This window comes from Vicugna pacos, chromosome 14 (genome assembly GCF_048564905.1).
Source record: "Vicugna pacos chromosome 14, VicPac4, whole genome shotgun sequence".
Taxonomy (NCBI): domain Eukaryota; kingdom Metazoa; phylum Chordata; class Mammalia; order Artiodactyla; family Camelidae; genus Vicugna; species Vicugna pacos.
In genome coordinates, this window is record NC_133000.1 from 65447098 (window position 1) to 65463358 (window position 16261).

The 16261-nt window shown below is 39.9% G+C and overlaps 1 protein-coding gene across 2 annotated transcripts in view; it reads right to left on the reverse strand.

The window, feature by feature from the left end:
• Positions 1-16261, reverse strand: part of NALCN (sodium leak channel, non-selective) — a 258985-nt gene that overhangs the window by 57518 nt on the left and 185206 nt on the right. For both annotated transcript variants that reach the window (XM_072976491.1, XM_072976492.1), the window contains one exon: positions 2174-2247. In XM_072976491.1, the coding sequence (XP_072832592.1) occupies positions 2174-2247 (74 nt within the window). The remainder of the gene's footprint in view (positions 1-2173; positions 2248-16261) is intronic.

Consider the following 16261-nt stretch of genomic DNA (forward strand, 5'->3'; position numbering starts at 1 on the left):
GTTCCTTGTGCAGCACTGTTTACAATAGCCAAGACATAGAAGCAACCCAAATGTCCACTGAGAGATGACTGGATAAAGAAGATGTGGTATATATATGGTGGAATACTACTCAGCCATAAAAAAGAAAGAAAGAATGCCATTTGCAGCAACATGGATGGACCTAGAGATTATCATACAAAGTGAAGTAAGTCTTTTTAATTTCTCTTTTCTTCTCTTTTTTTTTCTTTTAGTTGTTGTTGTTGCTCCTTGGAAAACAATATAGAAAACTGCTCAAGGACCCATGGATATAGACCCAATCTATTCTTGACTTTCTATAGAGTGTGGGTTACATCATACTTAAGATATGATATTATTATTATTACTACCAGTAATATTATTATTGCTACCATTATTGTTATTAGTGAAAAAAGATTAAGTACACCCAAAGGAACTATATTTGACATCTTGCACTTGTCCTTAATTCTTTTCTTTTTTTTCAATTGAAGTATAGTCAGTTTGCAATGTTGTGTTAATTTCTGGTGTAAGGTGTAAGATTTCAGTCCTACATACACACACATATATTCATTTTCAGATTCTTTTTCATTATAGGCTATACAAGATGTTGAATTTAGTTCCCTGTGCTATTTAGTTCCCAGTAAATCCTTGTTGTTTATCTATTTTATATACAGTAGTTAGTATCTGCAAATCTCAAACTCCCAATTTACCCCTTCTCACCCTCCTTCCCCTCTGGTAACCATAGGTTTGTTCTGTATGTCTGCGAGTCTGTTTCTGAGGATGAGGATCCCACTGAGGGTGGTTTCTGGTTCCCAGGAGAGCACCAGCACCCCTGCAGGGCTGGTCCAGCACCCAGCACGTGATCTGTTTTGGGTGAGGAGGGCAGAATCCTCAAGACCCGAGGAACCGACTCTGCCATGGACTCGTCTAGTATAATTCCAGCTTGATAAAGACCCTGAAGTACCATGTAGTGTTTAGGCCGGCCTCGTGGTAATGCCAGGACTGAGCCGGTTGGAAGCAAACTGAAGCTGGGACACAGGTGGCTATAAATTTGCTTAGAAGTTTCCTTTCTCTATTTCAACAAGACTTTTTAGGTTCATCTCATCACATTCCATGGTGATAATAGACAAGCCCCAGAAATACTTATTCTCATCTCATAAAAGGCCCCCCGAACACATACTCAACTCTATGCATCAATCATCAGCCAACATAAAAAACAGCTACAATAGCGTTCCGTCTTGCTGAATTAAAATTGGTTTCGGCATACAAATTTCAGGTAGTGTTATAAAGTCAACATAGTTTCTCAAATCATATTTATTAACCTTATTTCCTCGTTACAGTTATCCAAGTTATAGTGCTACAGATCCTGGCGAAAATGCTTGAATGACTATTCCTAGTGTGGAAGGCAGAGCAGAAGAGAATTGAACTCCTCCCAAGGAATGCAAGTTTGGGGAGGGCTTCCGACTGCGAATTTATCTATGCACCTTGTCAGCCATTCCTCCTCCAGCTCCCAACATCCAGGTGTATTTCTTACACATGTCTATGTAACACACGCACCAATAAATTATATTTGAAGTGCTTATGCATTTTTGTAATGATCATTTTACTTTATATTATAATGTAGTCTTATAAAATACCCTTAAGTAAGTAGCTTTATTTTCCTTTCTGGTACTTCATTTCAAGGCAGATTTTAGAAAGCAGCATTAAAATCATACATTTTTATAAGCATTCTAAAATGGATACACCTTTGATTCTCACAGATTTTAAATAAATTTATTTTTAATAAGTTAGTAAATTGTAATTATTTTTAAAAGCTTTCCCTTTTACCATTTTCCCCTTAGATTGTGATTTGCCCTTTGGGCATCACAACAGACACAAAACTTGTAAGAATTAAAGTCATTTCCATCTTTTCTGTAAATGTTTACACTTATAGTTTATGTTGAAGTGCATGAAAGAGGAAAAATTGGCTGACTGAGCTAATAAAATATTCCTTTTTCAGGAAAGACCTTAATAATGGTTTGACATTGTTTGTAAGTTCATAGTTACCCAAAACTAATTTCCTTCAGAAAGTATATATTGATACTCAGAAAATTAGTTCATTATTAAAAAAATCAGCTCTTTCTTTGCATAATATAATCCTACTTGCTTTTAAATATATATTGATGTTAAATGGTGATACCTTAAGATTTTAGTGACTGCGGTCTCCTTTTCTAGAAGGTTCCTGGCTCTGATGCTGAAGACCGACTTGCGAAGCTGTAAAATTATGAGCATGACTTTAGTTTCAGAATGTAAAGAGGTAATACACTGACAAGCCATTACATACACGAAACAGCTAACACTATTAAAATATTAAACACGAATTTTTTCACCAGATCATCATCACACAATTGATGCTCTCATTTAATTTTAGTTTCTATTTTTACTCTTCTTTGGGCAGAACTGCAGACACGCTTGTGCGGCCACATGTCACAGCTTCGGGGGCGATGCACTGTCTACGCTCATTAGTCATAACATCTCCGTACATCCAAATAGGCTTTCCTGTTCCAAAGTATTTAACGTTGAAATGACTATTGGACCCCTACTGTCACTGCTGAGTAAAATGTCCTCTAACCCACAGAACATCTGAGTCAGGTTCTGCGCCTGTGACTCAATACTAATCCGAATGATGAGTTTAGGAGTTGTTCTGCCTACAGACATACAGACAAAGGAGATGAACTTCCAAGATTTCTTTCTTGTTGGTGATGAAATTATTCCAGGCACAAAGATTAAGGAAAAAAAAAAACCCTGGAAGCTGACTCCAAACCAGAATATACACTCCCCAAACTCAGCTCTGTCCTGCTTGATCATTGCAGAAGTGAGGCTGGTGACAGAGGGAGGGGAGCTGAGGGGACAGGGAAGGGCAGAGAAAGATGAGGAAGGCACAGTGTCTCGGGAAGACGCAGTCACTAGGAAGTGCAGACCACAAACAATACTTGGACAATGACCTGCTCATTTTGAGCAACAGATTAAACTAGGTTTACTCAGGATGATTTTAGTGACCACTAGAGACAAAGGGTAACTGGGAATCTGAGTTCTTGCTTCCCAGGATCGAAAAGCTTAGTTATGAAGGCAAGGCTATAATGTGAGATTATCAGTAAAAAGCAGGAAATCATAGCTAGTAAAGTGCTGGGTGGCATGTACTGTAGAAAAGACGAGGGGGCTACAGGACTTCGGGCGGGGGAGAAACAGGTGTACCTGAAACAGTTAGCAAAGACGTCACTGAAGAGGTGGAAGTTGTACTGGGCATTGAAGGATGGTTAAGCTTTCTGTAAGCAAAGGAGCCAGTGGGTGAAGGACTGATGTTAGAAATGTGTGCAAAGGGCAAGATAATTTGGTGCAAACTATGAGTGCTGAGCTAGGCAGTCCTTCAAGCAAGGCAAGTGGCAGAAACACAATAAACAGACTGCGTTTCACATTAGAGGGAGGAACAAACAAGCAGGAGACAGAAGAACTATGAATTCAGTAAACACAGACCGCGCAGTTTCTCATGAACAAGAGTCAGGTAACTTGGGGTACAAAGTCACCGAGCTCCAATCTGCAAACAGACCCATAAACAAATGCTGTAACGTCAACCCATACGTCCATATGGCCAGAGCTGGGGAACAGCTGGTCATCACACCCTGGTCTGCTCAGCCTCAACTGACAACCTAGATAACGTCATAACCAGCAACGTGACTTCCCATCTCACAGCAGATCTGTAATGAAGGGAAGGGTCGTTGAACACATTGGCAATTTCCCTCCCACAAGGAACAGCGGTGCACTCAATTTTTCTTAGTAATGAAAAACTGAGTTGGTTTTATTATTCACTAGAACTCTTGGGAGAATAAATTAACGTGTAGAAAAGGAAACAAGAGTGGGAATCATTATTTTGGGGGGAAATTACATTTTCAGGGTAGTGCACAAAAGGCTGTTTACTGTGATGTATCATGAAACCTTCCCCCATCTTCTCCCTTCTGCTGAAGAGCGGCTTTTGGTGTTGACTGAATCCCAGCACACCTCCTAAGGAACAGTTTTGAGTCACTCTGGGGACAGAAGACTCAGTTGAAAGGCCTCGTAATGACAACGCTTCTGCTCTTTTGACACCTGTGGGCGCTCACAGTCACGGGAGAGCCCAGGCCACAGAGGCCCCGAGCATGCAGGTTTTAGGAGAGGACTGTGGACCCCATAACTCTTGCTTCATCTTTAAAGGACAGAGACACGCCTGAGCCGTCTTTCCCTCAGTGTGAGGTGATGGTCTGAGCTCAGTCACCCAGCCGCTGCCCCTGCAACTGGGCAGCGGACACTCAAAACAGTGTTCTTCATGTTGGGAAAGACCTTTGCAGAAACCAGGGACAATATCTGTTATATAGTTTCCAAAACTATTGCTGCACTGCCCAGGATTTCTAAAGGGCTACCAGACCTCCTGTGCCCTCAACCTGAACTGAGTGAAACAAAACAACGTTACTAATCTGTACCAGGGAGGAGTACTTGAGAACTGATGTTATAACTAACAGCAGAATACAGCATAAGAATTAATACTGTAATTGAAGAACTTCAGTTCAGCTTTGGGACATTCTTGAAAGAAGAAAGAAAGGAGATATCTTTCCTTATTTATAGGTATTTCTACCTCTAGACTGATTGACCGACCGACCGACCGACCGACCTACCTACTTACCTACATTTAATGCCTAGAGATGTATTTAGAAACTGCTCTTTCTCCTGGTAAATAAGGAATGCCTGTAGTGATTACCTAGTTATCCTTGCGGTTTCTCCTATTTCTTTAGTAAAGCTTTGCGCAGTTCTTTTAGCAAAGGACCCTAAGTAACTCAGAGCTACACGGCTCTGCAGTGCCCTCTGCTGGCTCTAGAAGATACTGACAGGCACCTGAAATGCGGTCAAAACACTTAAGGAATTAAATTACAATTTATGAAAGATGTGAGTAATTGTTCATTCTGCATATAAACCTATCAGAAGTGTAGGACTTAAAAAGGAGGATACAGGTGACATATTTACATAGTGTTTTCACTGAAAAAAATTTAATTAGGTGAAAAGTCACTTTTTTTGGGTGATTATTTTGTTTGTAAACCTAATACCTTCAACTCCACAAGGTAACTATTCTTTGACTGAATTAATAATCAAAAACAAAGAAGCTAAATTTAAATGTTCAAACAACCCAGAAACGATTTAAGTCTTAAAATTTTAACTTAAATGATATTTCCAGAATTGTCCACTTTCACATGGAATTCAAGAGTGTGGAAGTTCAAATCATTTTGCATAAAGTTATCTGTGATTGAGTAACCTGGAGCTGAAGGACACAGCAATGCAGGGGCCTAGGTGACTTTCTGGAGAGGTCTTTCAAGAGTTTTGATCTACAGGTTCCTCTTTTTATACCTTACGGTTGAAGACCTTGGGCTGTTTGACCCGTAGCTTCTGGGAGCCTGGATTTTGCTAAGTGTACATTCATGGTATGGCCCACCGAGTTGCTCTGTTCTCCGTATTTCCTGATCCAGCGTTTCATCAGACTCAGGTCTGATCAGAAGGCACATCACATCTGGTTGTCCCTCTTTTGTGATGTTGGCGGTATTGACAGTCATTGCTCAGATGGATAATTTGTCCAGTTTGTAAAACTGTCATTTCTTTTTCATTTCTTAGTTGGAATACTTTTATAATGAGGCCCTTTGCCTCACGTATTATTTGGTTACTTGGTAGGACAATTCATAAGGAGAAGGAGAAGGCAAGGTACATGCTTGATTCTTTACTTACTAGTTTTTATAGAATTAATTGACTTTCTATCATCCTCCAAAGGTGATCAAAGACAACTTAACAAATGTCATTAGGAACTCAAGGATTTAAACATATTTGATTGGTTTCAACCCATGACAATGATTGTCCTTAATGTAGGTCAAATGATCCCAACTGTGTTTCCCGGGAGCTTTTTCAAGTTTGGCCCATAGGTTCTTTCAACATGATTCTTGTAGTCCTTGGCAGAGCTTCCTTGTTCTCAGGTGGGACAAGATGCTCCAAACTCGCCTCGTATGCTTCCTGTTCCAACTCAACAATTTTCTCCAAGAAGCCCTGGATTATTCACTGAGAAGTGGTGTTTCAAGAACACGATCTGGACGCCAGTGATATTGCTGCTGAGCTGATCATGGTTTTGAGGACTTTGCCTGATCTTTACTGTGATATTTTCAATTTAAATTCAGGACACAGGGGTTTTTACGGAACCTCTTTTATGTGACATCTGTGTCTCCCCCCACCCCCACCTCAAGGCTCTCGATGACCAAGGACACAGGGGGTGACAGATTTAGACTGTCTCATAGCTGCTCATTTTATTTCACGTTTCATTGACAGCAGTCTCAGAAGTACACCACCTGTCCATGCACCACAGTACACCTAACGAAGATTTTGAAGGTGTCCGCTTGCATTTGCCCGGCCTCCCCGCTCACTTGTATCCTTGCGCTGTGCTCACGTTCGCGGAGCAAAGAGCTGCTACGCACCTTATTTTTCAGTTTAGCCCTGAAGTGGCTGTAATTCCGCACTTAATCCTAAACCTTCACTGCTGACCACGGGGTCTTGTGTCAGCATCTCAGTCATTCTAGAGTCCATTTTGCTCGTGTGAACTGTGTCTTTTCAGTACTTCCTCAGGAAAGGCTCCTGGAAACACTATGACTAACCTTGTATATTACGTTCTTACATCTTGAAAGTCAGTTTTCCTGGATGTAAGAAACCCCGGCTCACCTGTTCTCTCCCGGGGACCCTATATACGTTACTCCATTTCCTTCTGACATAAAGCATTGCTGTTGAAAAGTCTGATGATGATCTAAGGTTCCTTCCTTTAAAAATCATTTGTTCTTCATTTTGGAGAAGATATTATTTTAAAAAAATTGAAGTTCTATAATTTATCTGGAATGTGTCTTATTTTTGGTCATTCATGACTGACGTTTTCAGATACATGCTGTGTGATTTCAATATGTACTTTTTACTTATTCGTTTAGTTACCTGGTTTATTAAGTCTTCTGTGATTATAAAAATTACGAGATCTAAAAACATGTTTGATGACAATAAGTGCTCATCATTATTTTAATAAAATAGCATGATGATACATGTTAATTCACTTATTGATGTGTACTTTAAAATCCTTTTCTTATTCAGCAAAGTTTAGTACTTTTTCTGTTCTATTACTTTGTTTTTTTTTCCTCTTTTGGGACTCCTAAAATGTAGATGTTGGATTTTTTTTGACTTTCTTAATTTGCCATTTTCTTTTAGATCAAATCCATCTCTTTCTTCATTTCTTTTTGATTTCTTAAAATTTCTCCTTTCCTTTCTATTTCTCTTAAGGCATCAGCTGATGCATGTGGGCACTCTGTGTTCCTGCTAGTTTAGTCTCTGTTGCTTTTATTTACAATTCTTTCCTGAGTTCTAGTACCTTCTTTATGAGTTCTTCTGATTCTCACGTTGCTCTTCTAACCTTAGGTAATTTGTAATGTCTTTCGCCCACTTTACAGTAGCCAATGCGGTTTGAGCTCTTTGTGGGCGTGTCTTTACAGCAGCTCTCACTGTCTACAGGACAGCATTCTCTCCTGGCTCTGTTTTTCCTGTGACTTTTGGAGGGAATTTGACTTGGATCATTTTCGGTTGCTCGTGTTCATGCAAAATTAGTTTTCCTGCATTCCCGGTACTTCTCTCCTGACTTCAGAGCTTCCTCTTCTGTGTGAACAAGGGGATCAAATAAATACACACCTTCCTTCTGGGCTTTCCTGGCTCTGTTCACACTCCCCGACGACGCCACTGATTTTATCTGGATCTGCTTTTTCTTTTGTCACTGACTCTTGTTACCCGACAGTTTACTTGTGTTTCCTCTCCTGGATGTTTTTGTTCAGTGTGGAGGCAAGACGGTGTTTGTCTGTTCCTGGAAACATCTGATGCCCTGCAGTTAATCGTGGCTTCTTCCCTACAGGCACCAATACTGTGTGTCAGGGACTGAATGTGTGTCCCCAGGTTCCTATGTTGAAGCCCTAACCTCAGTGTGATGGTCTTAGGAGAGGGGCCTTTGGAAGGCAGTCAGGTTGGGGTGGGGTCAGGAGGGTGGGGTTCTTATGATGGGATTGGTGTCCTCATAAGAAGAGAAAGAAACGTGAGGACACAGCACGAAGGCAGCCATCTGTGAACCAAGAGCAGGAACCAGACACTGACTCTGCTGACACCTGATCTTGGACTCCAGCCTCCAGAACTGTGAGAAGTGAGTGTTTACTGGTTAAGCCATCCGGTCTGTTCAAACAGACTACAATACCATGCAACTCACACGGCTGTCGGCTTGTCTGCATCTGCTTTTATTTAGGGTTTGTGGTTTACCTTGCTTTGCTGCCAGTGTTTGTGGATTTTTGGTTTGCTATCTAGGTATTCTGTTTATTTTCATGTGGGAATTAAAGACGATTGAAAAAACATGCAAAGGTCTCTGTCATCTTTCCAGAAGGCTCTTTACTTTTTTCTTGTTCAATTTTGCAGATTTATCACTTTGATTAGTCTTTTCAAAGAACAGGTTTCTGGTTTTATTGCTATTATTTATTGCTTCTTTTCCCCCATTTGATTACTATTTACTTTAATTTTTATTTTTCTCCTTCTTCTTCTTGGTTGATATTTTTCTAAATCCTTGAAGTGGAATACATGGCAGATTCATGTCAGCATTTATCCCTTTACTAAATATGCATTCAATGCTGTGATTTTCCCTTTAAAAATGCTATCAGCTACTTCTCACAAGTTTGATATATATCACGTTCATTACTTTTCAGTTCTAGATGATTTTTATTTCCATCATGGTTTCTTCCTCAGTTATTTGGAAGTGGTTTTAAAATTTCTAAATGTGTGAGTGTTTTTTGCGGTTGTTATTTGGTTTCTAATTTTACTACACATTGGTCAAATTACGTCTTCTTTAAGATTTTGATTCAGCTTATATTTAGAATTCCTTTATGGTATAGTAAAGGGTCATGTTCTATAAATTGTTCATGTGTCCTTGAATCAGACTGTGTATACTTTAGTCACTGAATGCAGAACTGTATAAATGTAAGCTGGTAACCTGTATATTTCAAGTCTCTAAATCCTTACTGAGCTCCTTGGCTCTTTGATCATGTGTTGATGTAATATATACATATTGAAATTTTAATCTTCAAATTACTCCTCAGAGGTAGATATTATTATCTCTTTTTTACAAATGAGGAATCTGAGGTTCGTAGAAGTTCAGTTGTCTAAGGTTACCCAGATAATAAATTGCAGAATTATGATAGAGTTCTGGATTGCACAGCTTTTCACTACATCATGATATCTATGTAAAATGTCACAGTATTAAACAAAGGTATTAAAAAAGCAATATAAAAAACAGTATAAAAAAGCATTTTCCGAGCTATCTTGTACTAAAACATTGTCTGCTTGACTCGAAAGATCCGGTTTACACATCTAACATGCTCTGACTTATCCCAACTCCGAATGCAAAACTCTAAACCAGCCAATTTTTTTCTTGGTTCTATATATGCATAATTGATTTTTAAAATAACGACCTTGAAGCGGTAAAGAGCTCATGAACTTTCTTACCCATTAGAGTCAGTATGGTTTATACTACTTATATTTTATATTTACTGAATCCTTAAAATCAGGGATCCATCACAACTTTCAGTTAACCGGAACATTAGTTTAACTTATTCAATCACCTGGGAGTAACCATGGACCTATCAGGGAATATTAGATTCTTTTGGGATGTTCCACGCTTAGATCTAAATAATCATCTTTCACTCTAGGAACCCTCTTCAAAATGAAGCCATTAATATCTCTTTGAGAAAGAAAACCATAAATATTATAAATATTCAACTAACGATGTTTGACTTGAAGTTGCTAACCACACATTTCTGTTGCTAACTGGTGAAAAGTTTGAGAGACCTTGTTTTTCTTTTCTCACTTTGAAAATATCAACAGATTGGTAATAAATGGGAAAGCATTTATAAAAACGTATGACCATGAACCCCTCAATCATGGTCCAGTGAACAGGCTTGATGAACGTCATTTCTGCTAGAGAGGTGCAGTGTAATTATTGTAATAAGCCTCTTTACTGAGTCTCCCCCATAAAATATAGTGATTGGAAATAAGCAATTACTTAAAACTGCACAGGTTGAAGGTCGTGTTTCATTTATCTGTATTTGAATTTTTCATGCACCTGTGAACTGAAAATTAATAAGACAGAGCCTGCACATGGCAAGATGTTTCCATAAAATAAACTCTTTACAGAATTGACATGATGCTTAGAAAGAAAGAATCTGAAAAAAGTGACTAGTGTTGGTGGCAGCAGGGTTAAAATAATCCTTTACAATGTATATATGGAGGTTATATACATTATAACAGCACGTTGGAAAGCTTTGAAGTATGTCCTAGAATGTGAATTTGGTGAAAAGTGGATTTTAGATGATGGGTCAAGATTTCTGAACTTAAGTTACTTCAACACTATAAGTTCTGAATCCTGAAGAAACAGAGGCACCAAAGTTAAAATATATATAAATATGTATGTGTGCAGGCACATGTGTACACGTGTGCACACACACACTCACACACACACACACACACACACTCTCAGATACACACACCTCTCCCCAATCTTTGCTCCTCTTTTGGGCTCCAGGGCGCCCAGTACATGTGATCCCTGCTGTGTGTGTGAAACATCCTTTCGTCTTTCTGTGAATTCCACTAGATCATAAGCTCCAGATCATAAGGATGGTGTATTCCTTGTCCACTACACTTTCCTCCATTGTCTAGTACTGTGCCTAGTTCATTCCTGAAATATATTAAAGGATGAATGAATTTCTTAATTTCTTAATATTAAAAGAGGGCTCTCTTTGTGTTCTACCCTTTTTTTTTTTCCCTTAGGAAATGAACCCTTAAAATAACAGATGTGAATCAGGTAAAAATGACAAAGGAGGACTGCTTATTTTGCAATGCCTCCTTCACTTGAGATACAAAAGCCAATTATAAACCCAGAAACTAAATGACTGGAAACGTCACTGGCTTGACTTCTTTGCCCTTCCGTTTTATGAGCCTGCTGTAGTCATGAATGCCTGTCCTCATGGAGCTGGTCACATCTCCAACTACTTATGTCTCAGCTAAATGAGGGGAATGAGAACTGATGATACAAAGGGTGAGAGGAAAATATTATCTTCAACTATAGAAAAAAATTTGGTATGTTTAAATATAATGCTAATTGGGAATAAAATATAACACATGCTAAGAAACTACAGAAGCAAAACCAAGATAAATTCATGGTGATAGTTCACGTGAACAGAAAGACTGAAAATCTGCAGAGAGTAAAAGAAAGATGAGTGGGCTTATGATTCTGGGAGAAAATGCCAGAAGCTTTTAACCGAGCAGCTGCTTGTCAATCTAACATCCACGGCACTCTGATGATAAAGGAGCAGCCCTGGGTCCCCAGTTACGATCCAGTTGTATTTGAACTTCAGATTCAACTACCAAGCAAGTTAGCAGCAAGCAGCAACTACAACACATTAAGACTTAATGGAAAATACAGTTTAAAAGGGAAGAACGTTTAAAAGGGGGAGCAAAACACAAACTTGAAAGACAGGTCTGGCTGCACCCCCAGCTCTCTCAGACCTGTTTTGGAGACAGTACCGAAAACACTTGATTCAAAGCCTTCTACGTCACGTAGAAAACGCTTCCTCCTAGACTTCTGACCCCCAATGAATGTGCACCGAACAAATTACATGTAATTCCAAACTAAAAATGATTACACAATTAAATACTCTGCAAGAAAAAAATCACCGGCAGGGAATTCCTACTCTCAAGCTGGCTGAAAGCAGCAAAACGTGCTTTTGACCCAGGACCTGTGCACTCTTTGCAGATAAACGTCCTCTAGAAATGACTGTCTCATGAGACTGTGCATGGAAATGCAGCCATGTTTTAATCTGAGCTCAAAAACATACTTCAAAGATCAATAAAAATGGGGGGAAAGCTCTCATTTATAAAGCTTTGTGTTTCCTCTCCGTGATTGTGAATAAGTGGGCAATCAATTATCTACTAACGCATTTGTTTGCTACAGAGAGAGGCGGCAGAGTTTTCGCACTGGGCCGAGGAACACACTTCCCCCTCGCCGGGCGCACGCTACTTTGCATCTTTGTGACACAGCCGCTGGTTAGCGGTAGCAGTGTGTCATCTCCGAACTCTTCTCCCAGAGACACGTCTTGAGTGGCACTGCAGAGATGTTAAGCTATTATGTTAGAAAATGCTTTCAGAAGAGTCAAAGCCCAAAAGATGAATACCGGCTGTTCTCTCTTTTTAAAAGTGAGTTAATGTTCATCCTTGGAAATTACACATCAGGCAGAGTAACTTGCTATGTGCAGAGTTACGGGAACAAATCATCAAACCCTCGATAATCACAGAAAATTATAAAACGCTGTATGGCAATCAACAAGGCTTTGTGAACAGCAAATCCCTCTTGAACAATTTAATTTACTTCTTGAGAATCTAAGACACTAGGTAGGCAATGGGGGTAGTAACTGAAATATCATAAAAAGTTCAGATTTAAAAAAAATCAGACTCATGGACAATGAGGGAAAAAATCAGTAACTAATAAATATTGTGCTCAACTAGACTCATGTCTGAAGGTTAACTTAAGCAGAAGTAATTTTTCTTGATTGATAAATATAAGTCTATTTCACTGAGTCTAACTTCATGTCATGGTTTAATTAAAGTAACCTTTCTTATCTGGTGTGATACGCACATATATCATATACCCAGCCAGGTGGGAGGCTAATCACTTAAAATATATTATTTAATTCTCAAAACAAACCTTAAAAATAATTATCTCTGCTTTATAGATGAAGACTAGAACTTACATCACTTAATCACCATTACTGGTCTTAATCACGATTCTACTCTGTTTCTCACAATCAGGTGCTTTAAGCAGATCATGCTGTCTGTGCCTTTCCAAATGCCTCTCTCTCCGGCCAGAGCACCTTCCTCTTGTATTGCTCAATCTACCTTCTCCTACAGGAGGAGTTGGGGGGTCCTATTTCGTGTTCCTGTAATACTTTTTACTTTCATCCATTTATGTGTTTCTCCCCGTTAGATAAAGCTTCTAAAGGGAACAGTTTACATCTCCCTCACCGCTGAATTCCCATAGCCCAGAAAAGTGTCAGACGAACAACAGGGGTTCCATAAACGTCTGTTGAATGACTGAGCGAACGCTGAAGACTTACGGAAATGAAGAGTCAATAAAACACAGTAACTACTTTTTTTCCTCTTCCTCCTTATTTTCTACATTCACTAGCTATTAATTACGAAAGCTTATTATGAAACTTGCTATGTGCTTAGCAGAAAGGAGGCAGGTAAGAGACAGCAGACACTGCTCTCCTGTTGGAGAAATACTCACTGCTCTTTGTCATACGGGATCCGACACTGTACTAGGAGGTGCAGGGCCACAAGGGGGTGACTGGGACGGCCCTCATCTCTCCATCTGTCTCATGCTGATGTGACTCTGGGAGGTTCCCTCATGGTCCCCAGACATGGGAGGTGCTGATCTCAGAAATGGCACCCCAGCTGAGATCAGGGAGGTCAGTAAAAGACAGTGAGAGCCCGCAGATCCAACCAGGGTGGAAACCTTGACTTTGATAAGATGATTCTGAGGACCGAGCGGGCGGCTTTTATTAACAGGGTTACTGGAAAGCCAAGTTCACGTCTCAGTTTACTGAGAAGCACTCCACTTAAGACATCGAGGGCTCAATGTCAATAATATAGAGGGAACAAAATGAGTAGAAAACCACTGCCTGGTTCCCTTCTGCTTGGACACTAGAGCAGCTCCTCTCAAGACATGCAGGTTTATCCTTTAATGAGGAAGAAAAGGAGCCCCTGGACGATGCCCCGGGTGTGGGTGAGTGGGAGAGAAAGAGCGGGAATTAGTGCTTGGGAACCCGTTTCTATGGGGATGGAAGGCCGGCCGTTCCTCCCCCGGGAAAAGAGGGACAGCACTGTCTGCTGTCTCTCTCCTTTAGGGTCTGGGCGAGCCACACGTCGGCTGTAAAGACGTAAGATTCTTGTTTGCTCACTGCTTACAGAGAAAGACAGGTATTATAAACTACGTGATAAAAGGTAATCAAACCGGGCTATTTTTAAAAACATGGTCTCTGCCAAGTGAGGTTGCCATGGGAATTACAGTTGTTCAAAGCCAGGGTAATTACTCGAGAAAATCTTGCCTAACGTGTGCTTTCATGTTCCCTGCATGGCTTCATCAAACCCCCGCCGCTGCCCCTCTTGGCTTTTTGGTTGTCAAGTTCCCCCCTCAACTTGTCATCTTCAGGTTCCTGGGGACTCAGTGTTCTCCTGGGCAAGAGAAAAGTGAGTCCTTCTAGTGCACTAGGAGCCAGAAGTGTCTCCTGACAAGTAATTGTTAAGGGAAAAGTTTTATTTTATTATTCCTTTGTTTGTGTCGTGGGAATCACCAAACATCGGCCTCTTATTTTCTTTTGATTTCTTACTACTCTTTGGGGAAAACATTTGCAAGGGGCTGGGAGAGTTTCTTCACACAGAGTGAAGGATTCTGCCATCCACTTGACACTGATTGGCATTTCCAAAGGCAATCGGGATGTAATGAGAATTTCCAAGTGCTGGCTGAAAATCACTTTATCAGGGGAGCTAACAGTGGTGGGTCTCTGTTCAGGATTTTTGCCGTGGGTCTGTGTAGTTTTGTTTTTAAGTGGCTTTAGGGTTTCATAAGAAAAATGAAAAAGGCTTGCTATGTTTAAAAGTACAAACACCAGAGTGCTATCTCTTTGATTTCTGCTGCCCTTAAATCATCACTACTGAAATTTATGAAGTGGGATTCTGGTTTTTTTTTTTTTTTTTTTGGTTGGTTGGTTGGTTTTGCTGTAAAATATTTTTATTATTTAGTTCCACACATTTTGTAATTTTACATTTGAATTTTTCTTGTCTCATGAGTTACCTGTATATTTCTCTTTTTTTAAATTGAAGTATATTCAGTTGTAACGTGTAAATGTCTGGCATACAGCATAATGTCCCAGTTCTGCATATACACACACATATTTGTTTTCATATGCTTTTTCATCATTGGTTATTATAAGATATTGAATATAGTTCCCTGTGCTATACAGAAGAAACTTGTTCATCTATTTTATATATAGTAGCTAATATTTGCAGATTCTCTGTTATGAGCCTCCCTGGCCCAAAGGCACTCAAGGACAACAGATCCCAAGTATTTATGAAGAACGCCAGGTGCTCGGGCTAGAAACAGTGGATCTTACAGGGAATGGTTAGGTCTACATTTCCAGCAGCCCAAGGAGAGTCAACGCTTTAAGAATGGCAAAAAGATAATGCACCCCAAGGTTCACAGCAGCACTATTTACTACAGCCAAGACACGGAAACAACCTAAATGTCCATAAAAAATAATAAAGTAACGCCAGTTGCAGCAACACGGATGGACCTGGAGATTGTCAGTGTAAGTGAAGTAAGCTAGAAAGAGAAAGAAAAATACCATATGATATCACTTTGGTGGTACGTAGAATCTAAAAAATAAAAGACGAATGAACTTATTTACAAAACAGAAACAGACTCAGAGAAAACAAACTTATGGTTACCGGGGTGGGTGAAGGGAGTGGGAAGGGATAACTTACAAGTTCGAGATTTGCAGATACTAATATATATGAAATAGATAAACAAGTTCACACTGCAGAGCACAGGGAGCTACACTCAGTATCTTGCAGTGACTTTCAGTGAAAAAGAACATGGAAACGAATATGTGTGTGTTCATGTATGACTGTTGCATGGTGCTGTCCACCAGAAACTGACACAGCATTGTAAACTGACTATACTTCAATAAAAATATAAATATACACACACAAAAAAGCTTTAAGAATGCGTGGCGGCCCCGTAAGTCTTTCTGCTGCTGCCACAACAGGGTAGCCACTGCAGGGATGAAGAGAACCCGTGTTCTCCATATGCCGCTTTCTGAATTGGAGCCCTTACCCCGATGCTGAAGGCTGTACCAAGATAACCAACACGGTTCAAAGTGTAGTTTATCGACATATGGGCAACGGGGCGGATGTGGGGTGAGGCGCCACTTCAGCCATGCTGATAATTTTCCTTATATAAGACCATGTACTGGGTGCTTGAATCAATCGGCCTTATAGATTGGGGATGGCCTCAAGTCTTCAAAAAATTCTAGTCTCTTTAGAGCTGGGTGACTTG